This window comes from Castor canadensis, chromosome 11, assembly GCF_047511655.1.
Source record: "Castor canadensis chromosome 11, mCasCan1.hap1v2, whole genome shotgun sequence".
NCBI classification, from domain to species: Eukaryota; Metazoa; Chordata; class Mammalia; order Rodentia; family Castoridae; genus Castor; species Castor canadensis.
The window spans coordinates 63217018-63234517 of record NC_133396.1 but is presented as its reverse complement, the minus strand read 5'-3'; the positions used below and the strand labels follow the sequence as shown (position 1 = coordinate 63234517).

The following is a 17500-nucleotide window of genomic DNA, read 5'->3' as shown; positions in this document are numbered from 1 at the left end:
CTCTAAACTGCCAAGGCTTGGCCCATCCATGCCTGGGCCCAGGTCAGGACTGAGGGGATAGCAGCATTCATAGTCTTCTAGAAGACAGAGGCTCTGAGATGGTTCTGACCTAGGCTTGTTCCCAACATGGTGCTTACCTTGGTCTTCCAGGCTTCCAACTCAGACCAGAGCTGTGCTTAGACAACATCTTAGCATCTCAACTGCTCATAAACCATCAGTGGTTGTCTCAGAAACTTGGTGCTGACTTGGCCTTCTCGAAGGCTGCCCTGGGAGGGGCTCTGACAAGACGGGCCTTGTGAAAGCCCTGTTACCTGCCAGTGCTTGGCATCCAAAATAGAATCTTGAAGGGCAGCAAACCCTTTAATTCAATGTGTCCCAACAGTGGGTCGGTGTGGGGATAACTATGATCTGACCGGTCTTGAGCTGTAATTATGGAGTCAGAATAAAAAATTACAGGCATTGTGTGGGCTTGTTTTAAATATAATGTAATCTATACCCTCCTCTCTCTTATTTGCTAGATTTGAGGTGAAGTCTTTGGAGTTGGCGTAGGTTTTGCCTGACATGTAGCAGATATATAAAAAAAAAAAGAATGGCCCTTTCCCAGTGAAGAGGGCTTGGTGGGAGGCCTTCTTAAATCCTTAGTGTTCCTGATTGCCCCTGTCCACAGCCAAACAGTATGCATCTGTGCCAGTCCTCTGTTAATACACTATCTGTATGTTGTGTGTCCCCCCCACTGGCCTCTTTGTCTCCAATCTCCCCAAGCCAAGATGTTTCTAGTGGCAAAAACATCTTTGTAAAACTTGGTACTGATGCTTAATGGTACCTCTGTCTACAGGGTAAACTCCAAGTTCCTCCATGACTTACAGTAACTATAGAAAAGAGGTGAAGAAGGGCGCCTGGAGTCTGACTCATTAGAAGCAACCCTGGGATCCACCTCAGGTGAGCTGTGTGATTCTGGGCAGGTTACATATTCAGTGTGCTCTCCCCCTCCACCTGAGAACATGCCAGTACCTCTCACTAGTCAGAATGAGAAGTCATACTCCTAAACTGACCCTAGGTGAGCCTCTTTTCCTCTCCAAGCCTCCACTGACCCCATTATTAAAAGGAGGTAGTAGGCTGATTGACTTTCAAATCAGAAATGTTTTTAAAATGGTATTTCTTGGTGTAGTTGATGGTGTACATGAGGTGGGTATGTGTAAGTTCAACCTGGCTGGAAAGCAAAATAGAAGTAACATAGGGAGACTCTTAAAACATGTTTACACCCTACAAGTAGGACGCCAAGCAAAGGGAAAATTCAAATTGTGGACAAAGACTTATGTGTAAAGATGTTTACCTTAGAGTGTTTTGATATTTGTCAGTGCATAAATACCCAACAGGGAAAACAACAAACAACCATTAAGTGTCCAGCATTTGGGGAACAGTAAATAATTACAGCATGTCCAATCAAAAGACTATTGTGCAAACATATTTTTTATTGTTTTATTATTCATATGTGCATACAAGGCTTGGGTCATTTCTCCCTGCACCCCCACCCCCTCCCTTACCACCCTCAAATATATTTTTGAAAAATATTTTACTATATTGAAAATGCATTTATAATGTAAGCAAAGTAGATACAGAATAGTCTATGCTAGATTATATCAGTTACAATCAAAATAAAGATGACTGTGGAAAAAGTTGAGCTGGAAATCTCACAGCAGTTACATTTGGTGAATGGACAGGGGTTGATATTTTCTTCTTTATAGTCTTCTGTATTTCCTAAACATGCAGGTGTGCACACCTGCTTAATAACTTTTTAAAAAACTGAATGTAGCCGGGCGTTGGTGGCTCACGCCCGTCATCCTAGCTACTCAAGAGGTAGAGATCAGGAGGATCATGATTTGAAGCCAGCCCTGGCAAATAGTTCGTGAGACCCCATCTCAAAAAAAACTCATCACAAAAAAAGGACGGGCAGAGTGGCTCAAGGTATAGACCCTGATTTCAAACCCCAGTACTGAAAAAACAAAAAACAAAAAAAACCCCTGAATGTTAAAAAGTTAAATAAAATGAGAGAACTCAAGGTTTGAGTTCTCTTTTGATTTTCAAGTCTATATAATATAGTTGATGCTCTGGGGCCATTCGCAGGGTGTGAAACTCAGCAAATCTGCCGAAACCCAGACTCTCCAGACCAACCTACCTCAGACACCAGCAGTAACTGGGAAGCTCACCTGCACCTGCAGTCTTCCCTCAGGTCAGCTGCCTTTCTAAATCTTTGTGAAATTCCCCCAATACCGCTGAAAGGTGGGCAGTGTGAGAGCCCTGCTCTGGTCTTCTATCTGGGGCCAACTGGGTTTTCTGCTTGAGAGGTGAGCTCTGCTATTCAGGTGAGGGGATCAGTAGAGCAGCAGGCAGGCAGAGCCACAGTCACCTTGGTGGGCCTCTCTGCTGTCCACACCTCTGGACTTCAGGGATCCCACTTACTGACTGTTTCAGACTACATATTCCCAACTGCCCAGGCCAGTTGCCTTGAGGTGGGGCACTGAGGCTATAGTGAAGAACAGCTTGGTACTTTGAGCTATTTCTCAGAACTGACCTAGTAGGTTAGCTGAGGTAAAGCTACCTGGAAAGATAAAAAGGACTCTTGTTGAGATCCTGGTGGAAAGAAAGGTACCATGTGAATTCTGAGATGTAGTTCCCCAGGGAGGCAGTCCTTGGAGGCCAGAGTCTAGGGCCTCCTACCCAGAGCCCTGTACCCAGGGTCAAGCGAGCAGCTTGTCAGAGCTTGACTGGGACGTCCATCAACTAGCCACATGCCTGACAAGTTAGAACCCAGAGAAGGAGCTGAGAGACAGAGACAGAAAGGCTTAAGAAAGAGCGCTAGAATGACAGTCAGCCAGGGAGACAGAAGTGTGGGGAGGCACAGTTTAGAAACAGTGGCTGGAGGCAGTGGGAGGCCATCACCAAGAGTGCCTACAGATGGGCTGCCCTCACTACAATCAGGAAGATGCAAATTAGAGGAACCCTGATGTGGCATTTTACACCTACTAAATTAGCAAACATTAGCAAAATTGTAACAGTTTCATGCTGTTGAGAGTGTAGTGAAGCCAGCTGAAACACATTGCTAGTGGTAGTGTAAATTAGCACAGCCTTTTAGGGAAGAAATTGAGCAATAAGGTTCCAGTGCTGTTAAAATGCTCACACCTTTTTATGTGATAATTCCACTCCTGGGAATGTGTGGCAAGGAAGTAATTCAACATAGCGATAAAAGGTTTGTACATAAAGTCAGTGGCTGTATCTATCTACTGCTGCCAATGGGCTAGAGTATGCCTCTAAGAATTTTTTTCGTAGGAATATGAAGGCTATATAATAACATTTGAGGGTTCTTGTGTGAAAATAATCAGGAAAAAAAAAGCATCTGTGCATTACAATTAATAAGTACATAAAATAGCTGCCTGGAAGCTCAAGGCGGCCCCACCCTTGTTGATAAAAAGTCTTGATTCCCAGCTGCCCATCCAGACACTTCATGTTGAGGGGCCTGCCCTGCCACTCCCTGTCTGGAACTGCCCAACCATGAAGCCTAATCCGCAGACCTCAAATGGGTGGGGAGATGGCCTAAGCCATAAGCTGCCTACCTGGCCAGCTTATGCAGGTGATCCAGGGGATTTGGAGGAGTGCTGGCTGAGTCACATCTGCTGTTGTATGACTCTGATGTCATACCTCCAGAGGCCAAACCAGAAAAGAAAAGGAAAGGTGAAGTTGGGTCTTCATTTAAGAAAAGGGAAACAAAATGGTTTTGCAGGTTTTGAAGTGTCTCGCTATTTGCAAGCACAGCAATCTGTTTAAGTCAGCTCCTGGTGGACTTTTGGACTCCCTGCTGGAGCATGGGGGGTAAGGGTGGGGAGATGGAGGACAGATTGAAGGCATAGAAAAGCATTGAAGGCATCTGGATGATACCCCTCCAAGTCTGCCCCAATCTAACAGGAGGCACAATCTGACTCTGAGCTGGGATCATCCAGTTCTGCATCTTCCCCCAGCCCTGGTGCCCATCACAGTAGCTGGCAATCAGTAGGGATTCAGTAAACCGTGGGTGAATGAAAAGGCAGGGGACCAGGCCATACGAATGAGTGTAGACAAGTGCCTCTTTATTCAAAGCCTGTTTAGCTTTTCAAATGTGCCTCAGCATGTTCTGGGGAAGCAAGACCATTGCTTGCCCTGTTTTCTGCCACAGATGCCCTGCCATACAGAGCCAGGAACAGTCAGTGACCATGCTACGCCCAGACAAGCCACCCTTATTCACTCACTCCACAGACCACTACTGAACACAAAAAGGCTTTATGATAGTCCTTGCCCTTGATGTGCTTTCAGTCTCATGGGAGAGACAGGAGTAAACAGCAAGAATAACTCAGAGCAATCACTGTAAGAAGGGTGCTGCAAAAAGTGGTAGAAAGGTGGGCAGGGAGTGGGCTTGAGGTGGAAGACTCTGCAAAGCAACTCTGGGAGGTAGAAATGGAGTAAGGTTTGAGGACAGGCAAGAGTTTACCTGACACAGGAACATGGGAGGCCCAGGGGAAAACGTGAGTCCACTTTGACCTCCCCCAGCTCCTTGTCCTTGAACTCACCAATGGCCTTGACAGTGCCAGTGGCCCAGGCTGGAGCAGAGGTCAGTAGCAGTCTTGGTCGATATCTAAACTCCTGAGGCCCTGAAATTCATTCACTCACTCACGTGCTCATTCCTTAGTTACTTAACTGCTCACCTGCTCTGTGTCAGGTACTGGTACAGGTGAGGACACAGTGGTGAAAAGTTAAAAAGCCCTTTGCCTCCAATGGGGAAACATAAGCAAAAAGCAATTATGACATGAATAAATGATATAAATGCACATTGTGATAAGTGCTATGGAGAAATATAAAATAGAAGTTAGGAGAAAGAATGATGAATATGGGAAAACTGGGGAGACTATTTAATCAGGTGAAGTATTTAATTATTGGCAAAGCTGTATTTGACCCCTAAATGATGTGAAAAGAAAGACCACTCCAAAATCTAAGGAAGCGCATTTGGCAAATGCAAAAGCCCCAAAGAAGGAATAAACTTGGAAAGTTTAAGATTAGTAAATACAAAGGCCAGGAGGTGGGTGTGTTAGCCTTCTATCATTAAAATACTTTAAAATTTAACTTGTAAAGAGAAAAGGGGCTGTTTTGGCTTGTGGTTTTAGAGGTTCTAGGCAATACCCATGCAGACCTATTGCTTTTAGGCCTGTGGTGAGTTTGCCTGATGGTAATAGCAGGGAGGGCACAGTCAACAGTGCCACCTTAGGAACCAGGCCTTTACCACCCACCGCTCTACAGCTGTAGGAAGGGAGGAAGGAGGAAGGTGGTAGAAGATGAGTACAGAGGCAGCAGGAAGCCAGGTCTGGGGTCCTGGGAATCCCAGCATCCTGCATCACAGCTGGGCTCCAGCCTTATGTTCCAGGTCTCAGGACTGCACAGTGGTATGCTTGACTGGATATAGGTTGTGGGTCACACTCTCATCCAGAAGTGCCTGTTAGGGTGGGGGCGAGGGCCAGGGGGAAAAATTACCCAAACAATGTACGCACATGTGAATAAATGAATAAAAAAAAAAAGAGTCAGAAGTGCCTGTTGGATCACACGAGGAAAACAGACAAGCCTCACCTGGTTTGCTACCCTCAGAGGAACTCCAGTTTCTGTGATGTCACCAACTCCCATCCCTGTTCTTTCAGGGAGTGCTAGTGGAGACATGAGGGAACCAGGTGGTACTGAATGTGCTCTTCAGGAGTGAGCACTAGCAACGTAAGGCCAGAGTACTGAGTGCCTAGAGGAACTGACAATATCTGACATGATGTGTCAGGCTAGGCACAGTGTGTAAAGGAAGGCATGACAATGTGACTTTAAAACATCATTTTCTGTTTTGTTTGGGTTTATTTTTGGTGACACTGGGGTTTTGAACTCAGGGTCTTACGTTTGCTAGCATTTGAAAGCATTTTGGAGATGGATCAAAGGAAACCAGGAAGAGATATGACAAAACCTTGAGTTAGGACAATGGCTTTGGGTCTGGTTTCAAGAGATAAAGTGGACAGATCCATTGAGTTGACTTGTGGGTAGGTGGGGGTAATTATGGAAAAGAAGCCAAAGGTAACAGAGGTTTCTCCCAAGTGGCTGGCCAGCTGGTGCTACTGACAGCAAGCAAGCAGAGGTGGCAGGAATATGCCTGAAGTATGGCAGGGAGTCAGGGATGAGAGGCAGATGTCTTGGACCCTTTGACTAGAAAATGGATCTAGTTCCTACAGGACAAGGCCATGGAGATCTGGTGCTCAGGAGTGAGGTCTGGACTGGAGGGACATCAGTAACCAGGCAGCAGCTAACACTGTGAGTGGTGGGTAGAGTGCAAAATGAGAGGAAGACCGAAGACAGAATTCTGGAGCCATCTTTAGGGTTTGGGCAGGGAGGAGAGGACATAGTGAGAGGAGATGGGGGGTCAGAGTGTTCAGGCTCATGAAAACCAATACAAGAGGAAGTTTTTTTGTTTGGGGGAATACTGGGGTTTGAACTCAGGGTCTTGTGCTTGCTAGACAGGTGTTCTACCACTTGAGCCATTCTCCCAGCTGGGAGGAGTTTTTGAGGAAGAAATTGTCCCCAATGTCAAATGCTGCAGGGAGCGTTAGGGAGTACAGGGACTGAGAAAAGGTCAGTGGATTTGACCAGCAGGAAGAAATGTCAACAGGAAGAGAAGAAAGATTTGGGGAGGGACAGACTCAGGATGGGAAAGCTTAAGCAAGGAGTACAGATGGCTCTTTGAAGGCTGGGAGAGAGCAATCTAAGATGAGCTATGGCTTAGGGGTGGGTGGGTGAGCAAGAGGCACAGAAAAGGGTATATTGGCTTGAGCAGAGAGCCGATAACATCCTTTTTTGCTGACCTAGGTGAGGGAGCAGGGCTGAGAAAGGCCAAAGACTCTGGAGAGGGAAGTGTGAGCCTGAGACTCCCCTGCTTCCTTACCCCTTCCTCCAACCTCAGGGTGTCTGTGGCCTCTAGACATCCTGTGTGATACCAACCTAAATTCCCACTGTCTATTCCTGCTGATCAGAGACAGATGTTCAACACTGTGAGGTAGGCAGCTGCCAAGCCTTCACAGGACTGGCTCACCTGTTAGAAAAGTTTTCCTTGTGGGTTTTACACTGATGGGGTATAGCGTTGGGTTTGCATCTCCTGCTAACAGTGGTGAGAGAGAAGCTCCAAATTTTGCACATTTTATCAAATTATTCACAAACATCTCTTTTTTTAATTTTCAGTGGAACTGGGGTTTGAGCTTGGAACTTTGCAAAGTGGACACTCTATCTCTTGAATCACACCTCCAGTCCATTCTGTTGTGGTTATTTTTGGAGATGGGGGTCTTGAGAACTATTTGCCTGGGCTGGCCTCCAATGGTGATCCTCCCAATCTCAGCCTCCCCTATAGCTAGGATTACAGGTGTGAGCCACCAGTGCCTGGCTTCTCAGCATCGGGCTTTTGGTGGGGTTGGCTGAACTGCTTCCTAGATCCATCTGTAGATTTAAGACTTTATTATAAATACATTTTGAAAACTCCTCCTTTTTTTCTGAGCCCAAATATGTCTTCTATGGCTTTTTACCCTTTGATTCTACCTCTGCTCTTGAGGCCACCCCTGATAAAGAAATCCCTTCAGATAGCAGGATGAAGCAGTGTCCACTGGCCTCCTCTTTCAGATGTGACCCCTCTTTTCAGATGATGACCTCCAGTGTTTCTGCTGAGGGCCCTGCACCCTGACTGACCTTAGCAGGGGATAAAACGGACTAGGCATCTGCTCCTCTTACACCACAGCAGCTGGTGGCTAAGAGCACAAGTCTAGAATAGCCTGCCAGGGTCTGGGTTCTGGTTCTGCTTCTTCCTGGCCAGAACACTGGGCAAGGCTCTTGACCTCTTGCCCCTTAGGGTCCTAACCTACCTTACCCAGACATGAGGAAGGTATAAATTCTGAGAACACAGTGCTTCCAACAGTACCTGGGAAAGAGTGAGTACTCAGTGCCTGCTCACCGCTCTTAGCGTCCAAGCTCCTCCAGGAAGGGAATGATGAGATGTCCCTCCAGAGCGGGAGGACAGGGAAGTCCTCCCTGAAGCCATGTGGGCATGTTCCATGAAGATGCCTTGATTTTCCAGGACGAATATGGCTATGGCCCTATCCTGAATCAGAGTTCTGTTTGAGAATGCATTCCAAGGCATTTGGAAAAATCTAGAGACATGAATCAAACCTGGGGATGGAGACTGGCACATGACTGAGGCAGTGACTGGAGCTCCAGGGCGCTGGGCTGTTTTGCTCAGAAGCTGTCACCTTGATAAAGTGAGAGCACACAAGGGAGGGGTGAGGATAGGTAAGACACCCAAAAACCTAGATAGCATTTGTTGCCCTCAACGCAGAGAAAGTAAAGCAGATACTTTAAAGTGACTGAGACCAATAGGAGAAGGGGACCAGGAACTAGAGAAAAGGTTAGATCAAGAAGAATTAACCTAGAAGGTAACACACATGCATAGGAAATCAATGTGAGTCAATTCCCTGAATAGCTATCCTTATCTCAACCAGCAAAAACCCTTGTTCCTTCCTACTATTGCTTATACTTTCTCTACAACAAAATTAGAGATAAGGGCAAAATAGTTTCTGCTGGGTAGCCAGGGGGTGGGGGGGAGGGGGAGGGGACGGGGTGGGGGGGGTAAGGGAGGAGGTGGGGGAAGGGGAGAGAAATGACCCAAACATTGTATATACATATGAATAAAATAAAATAAAAAAGAAGAAGCTGTCACCTTGGAGGCTGGATTTTCTGTTGACAACCCCAGGTTTCCGTCCTGCTTGGCACTTACCTGTGTTTTCTGCTTTTCCCATCCTTCTCTACTGGGCGAGGATTGGCTGACCTCTGCTGTCTGTTGACTGTCATAGCACAAAGTTAAAGATGACCAGGGTCTTGGAGGCACTAGTAGGGAGACACCTGAGAGATGTACTTTTCTCCAACTTTTTTTATACTTGAACTTGGGAGCTCACACTTGCTAGGCAAGTGCTCTATTACTTGACCAACACCTCCTGTCCTTTTGCTTTTGGTGTTTTTACACATGGTTTTTGCCCAGGCCAACTTCCTGGCCTCAGACCTCAATCCTACTTTTGCCTTCCCAGTAGCTGGGGTTACAGGCAAGATTTATCACATCCAGCGGTTTTTCCCCCAGTTCTGGGGATTGAACTCAGAGCCTTTTGTTTGCTAAGCAAGCACTCTACCACTTGAGCCACACCCCCCAACCTAATTTATTTTAGAGACAGAGTTTTGCTGACTTTTTGTCCAGGTTGGCCTCAGGCTATGATCCCCCTATCTCCACCTCCCAGTAGCTGGGATTACAGAAGTGAACCACCATATCTGGCCCTCCAATGTTGATAGTGACTCTAAATAAGAAATACATTTTACCCTATGGTACTATATACAAAAGTTTCAGGAACAATTTTTTTTTCAATTTTTACCTTTACTATGAATGAACACCCTGATATTTTCCATTTTTTCTTCTCAATAAGAAAAATGCTAGCTGCAATCCACTAAATTGATGTCACTTTCCCAGATTTTCCTGAAGCTTGAAAATACCAATTAAGTGTGTTAAGTGAGTATAATATCTTCCCAAACTTTGGTCAGTATGTACCATGCCACTTTCAAATCTTTAGTCTCACTCAAGGGCAATTGTTCATGGAATTAGAATATATTTTCTTTAAATCAGCTCACTTAAACATTTTTAAATTGGGTGCCAGTAGATCACAAAGTGTGAGCCTGTAATCCTAGCTACTAAAGAGGCAGGGTTGGGGAGAATCAGGGTTTGAAGTCAGCCCAGGCTGACTAGTGCAGGCTGGCCTCAGTCCTTCTGCCTCAGCCTCCTAAATCCTGGGATTATAGGCATGCACCATCACACCTAGCTCGGTATTTTTTGTTTGAGGAGAGGATAATAATATCTTTATGAAGAATAGCTGCATTGTGTTAGAACAAATGGGGGAGGGTATTGAAATTTAAATATAAATGCTGATTAACCTATAGGACTAACTATGGCAGTGAGGTTTTGCCCCTTGGCTTCCTTCTATGACTTCAATCCTCCTTCTGTACTCAACTTTGCCTACTAGCTCCATGTTGAGGTGTGCCAACAGGGGGTGCTGGAGGAGCACTTAAATCTGGAGGAGAAGAGAGCATTTGGACTGTGGCCAGCCTGCACTACATTAGGCAGATTGTGAGGCAGGGAAAGGGCGGGGCGGAGGGGTGGGGGGGTGGGGGAGAAGGTTCTAATAGTTACTGTATCTTTCTCTGGGAATCCTTTCACCTTCCTGAGTTGAGAAGATATAGCTGGGAATGCAGAGAAGTCAACACAGCTAGAATTAACAGGACAGCATACTGAAAACAACAGAAAAGGACCCTAGAGAGAAGCAAAGGTTCCCATCAAGTTTACAGCTGAGTGCTAATGGGTGCCTGGGTGTGAGAAAACTATTCAAGGGCAGAAAAACTACCATCTGAAGCCGAGGAATATCTCCCAAAACTCACACACACTGAGAGCAGGGCTTGTTCCACCTGCCGGGGTGGAAAACCTCATAACTCAGGGGTAGCAAGGAGAGTACTGAGTTTTTGCCTCAGTAGTAAAAAAACATTAACCCTTCATTTAACCTGATTCTGGACCCAACAAACAGCTTAAAATCAAGACCCAAAGAGATCAAACTGCTTGCAAGTAACTTAAAGGTTATAAGAGGTAACTTAAAGGTTACCAGAACAAAGTTCAAAAATATTGATAAGAATACAAAAGTACTGAACATTCAATAAAGTTAAAATTTACAGTGTCTTGACATTGAACAAAAATAGCTAGGAAAGAAACAAAAAACTATAACAGACCTATAATTGACAACCATGGGGAAGGTGAGAAAGGAAAAACATTTTTGAATTGTATTAAAATTCTGAAAAGTGCAATGAACCCCAAACACAAGAAACATGAATTATGCCAAGACACATCCTAAACCAAGTGCTTCAACCATTGATAAAAAGAAAATCCTGAAAGAAGCTTCATACAGAGGAACAAAGGCTACAGCTGATTTTTTTGTTAGAAGTAATGCAAGTCAAGATAGTGAAGCAACATCTTTAAAGTTCTTAAAGAAAAAAAAAAGATCAACCCTGCAAAAACACATTTCAAATGTTCTACTTCATAACCCTAATGAGAAAAGGACTTAAGAAGTGATTTCTGAGAGCCTTTGGGGACTTACTCTAAGTTCTGTGGTCGGTGATGCGCTCAAGATGAAAAGAACAAGGTTACCTCTGAGAATCTGAAAGAACTACTGAAGATCACATGAAAGAAGTATCATACTTGTAAGCAAGGTGTGGAAAATACTACAGATTGGCTCACTCAATACCAATCCCTAACCTTTCCTTTTTTTCTTCTACCATAGAGGCTAGCAAGATTCCCTTGCAGCTAAGGTAACCATTATGACTCAGATCTAGACAGTGAGATTCAAACAGAAGTCCCCAGGAGAGGTTTCTCTTACTCTGCTCCTTCCCTGTCCCTTCTGTCTGACTGGAAAGCAGGCAGGAGAACTGGAAGTACGAGAGTATCAGAAGGCAAAGCTAATGTACTAAAAGACGCTAAAGGAGAAAAATACACTGGACCCCAATGGCATTATTGGTGTGATATACCATGGGACTTACTGCTACTGCTGTGTGACACTTTGGGGCAGGTTTTCTGTTATGTACAGCCATGCAATTCTGACCATATATTTAGGGCAATGCTTGGAAACTTTTTTTTTGCAGTCCTGGGGCTTGAACTCAGGGCCTCATGTTCTCTAGCCAGGCATTCTACCACTGGAGCCACTCTGCCAGTCTTAGGGTGATTTTTGTAATGGAAGGAATTTGGACTGTTGGTAGGATAAGCAGATTAAAGATTATTTGACCCAGAAGAGGTTGGGTAGAGTATCCGGGACTTGGTTACTTGTATTGGCCATACTGAGATGGGAGCAACAGAAAGAATGTAGGGAAGGGAATTCTGGAAAAACCAGATAACTCGTACCAAGTACCTCATTGGTTGGACTCCTGGTCCGTCCCATGGCTTGTGTGGTCTGGGGAAATATTTCCAGGCAATATCATTTTTCATTTCAAGTATTTTCGACACAATGTACAGTAAATATGTATGCTCAATTTTGTAAGCTGTCCCCATCTTCTCAATGAGAGATTTTAAGGAGAATAAGAAGTGTTGACTTCTTCCTTAGAAGGATTTGTACTTAATTTTTCAAACTAACCTGGCAAGTCACAATTATTACCCAGTACAAAAAGAATCTGATGCATTATTAGACTGAGCTATTAAGGCTTTCCTGGCTGGGAATGGGGTGACACCCTTGCTCTTTATTCATTATTGTGCATGTGTGCTTAGCATATCAGAGATAAAACAGCACCATTTTTAAGAAAGGTCAGTGCCAGAGGGATGACACACAGTGTGAGTAAAACTCATTTATAAAATATAGCAGGCTCATTAACAATTATGACAAGCAGCCTTCTTTAACATACAGCATTATTTTTAAGCTGAGGAATGTATAAAACAGTATGTATGGCAAATATCTTTTTCTTCACATCTTTTGCCTTTTTTGACACTTTTTTGTTCTATCTGTATTTCTTTATTCATTTATTTGGTGGCAGGGGGTTTGAACTCAAGGATCCATGCTTGACTAGGCAAGCATTTACCTCCATCCCTTTTTGCTTTGGGTTATTTTTCAGATAGGGTCTCATTTTTTGCCTAGCTTGCCCTGGACCTCAATGTCTTATGTCTCTCATGTAGCTGGGATTATAGGCATGAACCATCATATCCAGCTTATTTTGTTCAGATGGGGTCTTGGTAATATTTTTCTCCAACTGGCTTTGAACCGTGATCTCGATCTCCACATTCCAAGTAGCTAGGATTACAGGCATGAGCTACCTTGCCTGGCTATGTGTACTGCCTTAGATTTTGGCACTGAAACATGCATAAATGAAACTTGAAGGAAGAAACCTAGGTAAAACCCATATGAAACAAAGATTACAGGCCAGGGATGCTATTAACATCTCAAAGGACACAGGTTAGCACCCTATCCCTCCAACAAGAGTTACTGGGCCCAGAATGTCAACAGTGCTAAAGCTGAGAAACACTGAAGATGGTAGTAGCTTGGAAAGCTAGAGTATAGTCCACTAGGGAAGCAGCCCACTTCTGCATAGCAAGATTGTGGGGAAGCTAAAAAACAGCAATGGAGTGCTGGGGGCGTGGCTCAACCGGTAGAGCAGTTGCCTAGCAAGTGCAAGCCCCTGAGTTCAAACTGCCAAAAAAAAAAAAAAAACCCACTAATGGAACAGGGTTGAAGGTAGTGAATTCTGGTGAATAGCAGGGCAGGAACCTCATAGGATATGTTGGTCTGTGAGGAACCTTCCATCCCTACTTCCAATAATTTATGTGGTATTTACCCCAAGAGGACAAAAGGACGATGGCAGTACCTGAACCCGCCCTGCAAAACAAATATCCCCAGGAGACAAAATCAGCCCCCAGTTGGGAACCACTGTCCTATGTTCTACACACAAAAGATGAAAGATATTATCAAATGTAAATTCCATCATGTCACACACACTCTCCCCACCCTGTCAAAAATGCTCCAATGTTTTCCTGTTGATCTCAGAAAAAAACCTAAGTTCCTTACTGTGACCTGGCATGAACTGTTCCCTCCCTACTTTTAATCCCTCTTCCATATCTCACTCCCCTCCCACTAAGTCCCAACCACACTGGTCTTTCTGTTCCTTAACAAGCTTGTTCCATCTACCCTTTGTGTGTGCTGTTCTTTCTGCCTAGAATGCACTCCCCTTGGGTCTTTGTATGGTTCACTGTTCCCCTAGGGAAATCTCAGATCAAATGTTACATAATCAGCAAGGCCTTCCCTAACCATCCTCTCTAAAGAGCCTCCTTACCTCCATTCTCTATCACTTTACCCATTTATTTCCTTCACAGTGCTGATCACAACGGAAAATTTTCTTTTTTCTCATTTTTTGTTTGCCTCTTCATCAGAGCAAGAACTTTGTCTTTTCCGCTGCTGCAGCTCAAGTGCTCAGAACAGCGAGAGTAGGTACCAGTAACTAATCCTCTACCTTCTTCAAAGCTCACTCAGGTTTCAGTGACTTTCTCTTACTTTCCCTGAGATATTTATTTATTTATTTTGCAATGCTGGGGATGGAACCCAGGACTTTGCCCATACTTGGCAAGTGCTCAACAACTGAGCCACATCACCTCCAGCCCTTTCCTCTGAGGATTCTTCTTGATGGTTGATAGATTAATGCTGGTTTCTTTTCTTTTCTTTTTTTTTTTAAAAACATCTGGGCCATGTTAAAAAGTAGGTTGTTGGGGGTATCATGTTCAAACCCTTAGCACAAGAAAACTTGTTATGAAACATAAGTAAAAGTCAATTAATAATTCACAAAAGATACTTTCTTCCCCCTAGATTTCTAGCAAGTACATGATCACTCCACTGATTGTGGTTTGTTTGGTCCTATTTCCTAAATTCAAGTGGTGAAGCTCTTTTTAAGAATCCAAAAATCAAGGGCTGAGAGAGTCAAACAGCCTCTGTCCATCAACCACTGGGCTATAACAGTATCTCAGACCTGAAAAACCTTAGTGCTGTCTCCAAGTTAAAATAGTTCACTGGGTCAAAAGCAGGATGGTCCAAGGTGCAGCATGGTCAATGAATGTTGGCTGAGCACAAACCACAGCTCGACCATTTCCTCAATTGATTTATGGGCTGTTTGTGTGAAACCAAACATGACTGGCCTTCCTGGCAGCTGAAAGCTGTTCTGTCCTGGCTAAAGGCCCTGGTCGAGGGAAACTTTTCATCAGGCCTTTTTCACGTTCTTGTACACGGCATGCTTGTCCCATGGGGTCAGGCTCTTTGTGTGGTGCAGGGCCATCTCCATCCCCAGGGAGGAGGTCCTGATTTGGCAGGAGGCCATCTGGGAGGAGGTTTCCATATGCTGGGAGGACACCTCGAGGATAGAAGGGGGTGGCTTCGTGGAAGGGGCAAGGGAGGGCCTCTAGTGATTGTGCTGGAAGGTCTCCACCTGTGGGGAGGACATTTGCACCTGCTGGGAGGACATCTGAAAGGAAAGTGAAGAAGCTGATCGGAAAGACATACTGAGAAAGAATCTGGGACCTTCATAAGCAGCAGGTCCTTATTAGGGAGAGGAGACTGAGAGGGACCCTCGGTAACAGCCTTTCTTACAGGTGGGGATTTTAAACATCCTGTGGTGGGAAAAGAGAGGTTGGAGGGGGATGGGCATTAGGTAAGATGGTTGGGAAGGAGGATAGAGGAGGTGCTGGACATTAGCGGGAAGGTCATCATGGTTGGGTAGGTATGCATGTTGTTTTCTCTACATTCCAGCATTGAATTGTCTCAGTGTTTCTTGACATTCCAGCATTCCAGGCTCTTTGATATATATATATGTATATATACATACACACACAAATACACATATATATATGTATATACACGTATATACACATGCATACATAAGTGGCACAGGGGTGCTGCCTGTCTTCTGGCTACTTCCTGCTGGCTAGGGGTGATGTGGGGGAGTTGTCGAGCCTGGAGAGTTTGTAAAAGCATGATGGCCTTGAATTGCTCCCCTGCAGTAGCCTGGGAAATGATGGTAATACATTTCTGTAAAAACCTTTGGAGGAAATTAGTGAGGCATGGTAGGAACATTACAGCCAGACAAACAAGGATGACAGGAACCACAGTGGGATGAGCCATGGGTACAAGGAGGAAAGAATATTAGTAGGCTGTGAGGATGTTAGCTGTTGTGCCTTATCCCTGAGATTTTTTTTTTTAATCCCATCACTAACTATGCCAGACTTATTGGTGAAGAAACAACAATCCTCTCCTAGGAAGAGGCATAGCCTGCCTTTCTCAGCTGTGAAGAGATCTAATCCTCTCCTGTTTTGAAGGCAAGGTCACAATGGGAAAAATAAGGGGTCCCAGTAGAGGGAAGACCCATTGCATCCACTTAGCCCAGGAAGAGCACTGTTCCAACTGTCTATTGTTCATTGTCAGAGATTGGCATTGAGTTCCCAAAGTCTCTTAGTGGCATCATGAATGATCCTGGACTGGCTGACATAAAAACAGCAACTTTTGGACATGGTGTTGAGTGGCAACCTGTATAAAGGAATGTAGTTTTGGAGAAGTAAAGTAAGACATGCAGTTAAATACACATGGGCCAATGGTTATCAGCAGAAGGAAAACCAAAGGATCTTGGGGTACAGACATTGGCTATAGGTTTAAGTAGACAAAGAACCAGGGGCAGGGGACAAAGGTATGTGTAGTAAATGGTTCCAACCACAGGTGTGGCCTGGTTTGTCATTACCTCAGTCTTTGTTTTGGGAGAGGTTCTAGAGTTATTGTCTGAAGGGTGTTCTGTAAAAACAGTTAAAGTCTAAAACTAGAAACACCGTTATGAAGTAGAATACAGAGGAAGTAAAATAGACCTCCCAGTTAAATAGCCCTCCTAAGGGAAAATAACTCCACGAGCAAGGACTACTAAAAAGGTAAGTTTGGAGCCAGCAAAAATAATGTTTTTTTTACTTAAATAGAAGGCCTTGGCCAAAAATATGAGTTTGCCTTCTGTCAGAGGTGCCTGCAAGGGCTTGAAGGTCTAATAGATCACTTCTTTAAAACCTCTCAGCTTTAGTAAATTTTGTGAGGTCTGGCACAGGTTAGTCCATCCAGATTGTGACAGCTTTTCCCCTCTTGTCTCCAAATCGTCTTTGAAGAGTCACCTCTGAAGATTTTGTCAATTAACCATTCTTGTTAATGAGAATCCCTTGGTGCAGGAAAGCTTTTCCTGGATGTTCTCAGCATTGGAGGGGAAGCTTCGGGCAGATCAGGTGGGAATCAGTGCCAGTTAAGACCCGTTTGGCCAAATTATAAGCAACAAAAGAGGTTTAGAAGAAATGAGCTTACCTCGCATCCATTTTTAATTCTGTCTGGACTATAGATGATATTCTGACAACTTAAAAATGCTGCAGAATGTAAACAAACAGTTAAAGGTTTTGAAAAAAGCCAACAAAAGTAAATATCTAGAAGGCCAACTCAATTGAAAAATAGGTACTGGGTAGAGTTATTTTTGGGGTTTAATTGCAAATGCTCCAAAGAAGGACCCAGACTGAGAATGAAAAGACTTAGAGTACCCATGGATAAAATACTGAAAAGTAGTTTGAGAATTGTCAGGAAATTTAGTTATTCTCATTGCAGGTCGCATTTTTAGGAAAATAATTATGACTGACTGTATTAAAACAGAAGCATTAAATGCTCCTTGCTACAATTAGGAACCCATGGACACAAGCTTGCAAAAGTCTAGCATCGTTAACTTTAGATCTCTTACAAGTTAGTGGACAATGCCTGTGATCTCAAATAGCTTTATTTTCTAATGTACAAACACATTTCATACA

General features: G+C 44.2%; 1 protein-coding gene across 1 annotated transcript; it reads right to left on the bottom strand.

Moving 5' to 3' along the window:
• Positions 1–14889: 14889 nt before the first annotated feature.
• On the bottom strand, positions 14890–15186 carry C11H17orf100 (chromosome 11 C17orf100 homolog). The gene is given in 1 exon segment (XM_020176446.1): positions 14890–15186. A coding segment is annotated over 1 exon segment (297 nt).
• Positions 15187–17500: the final 2314 nt, after the last annotated feature.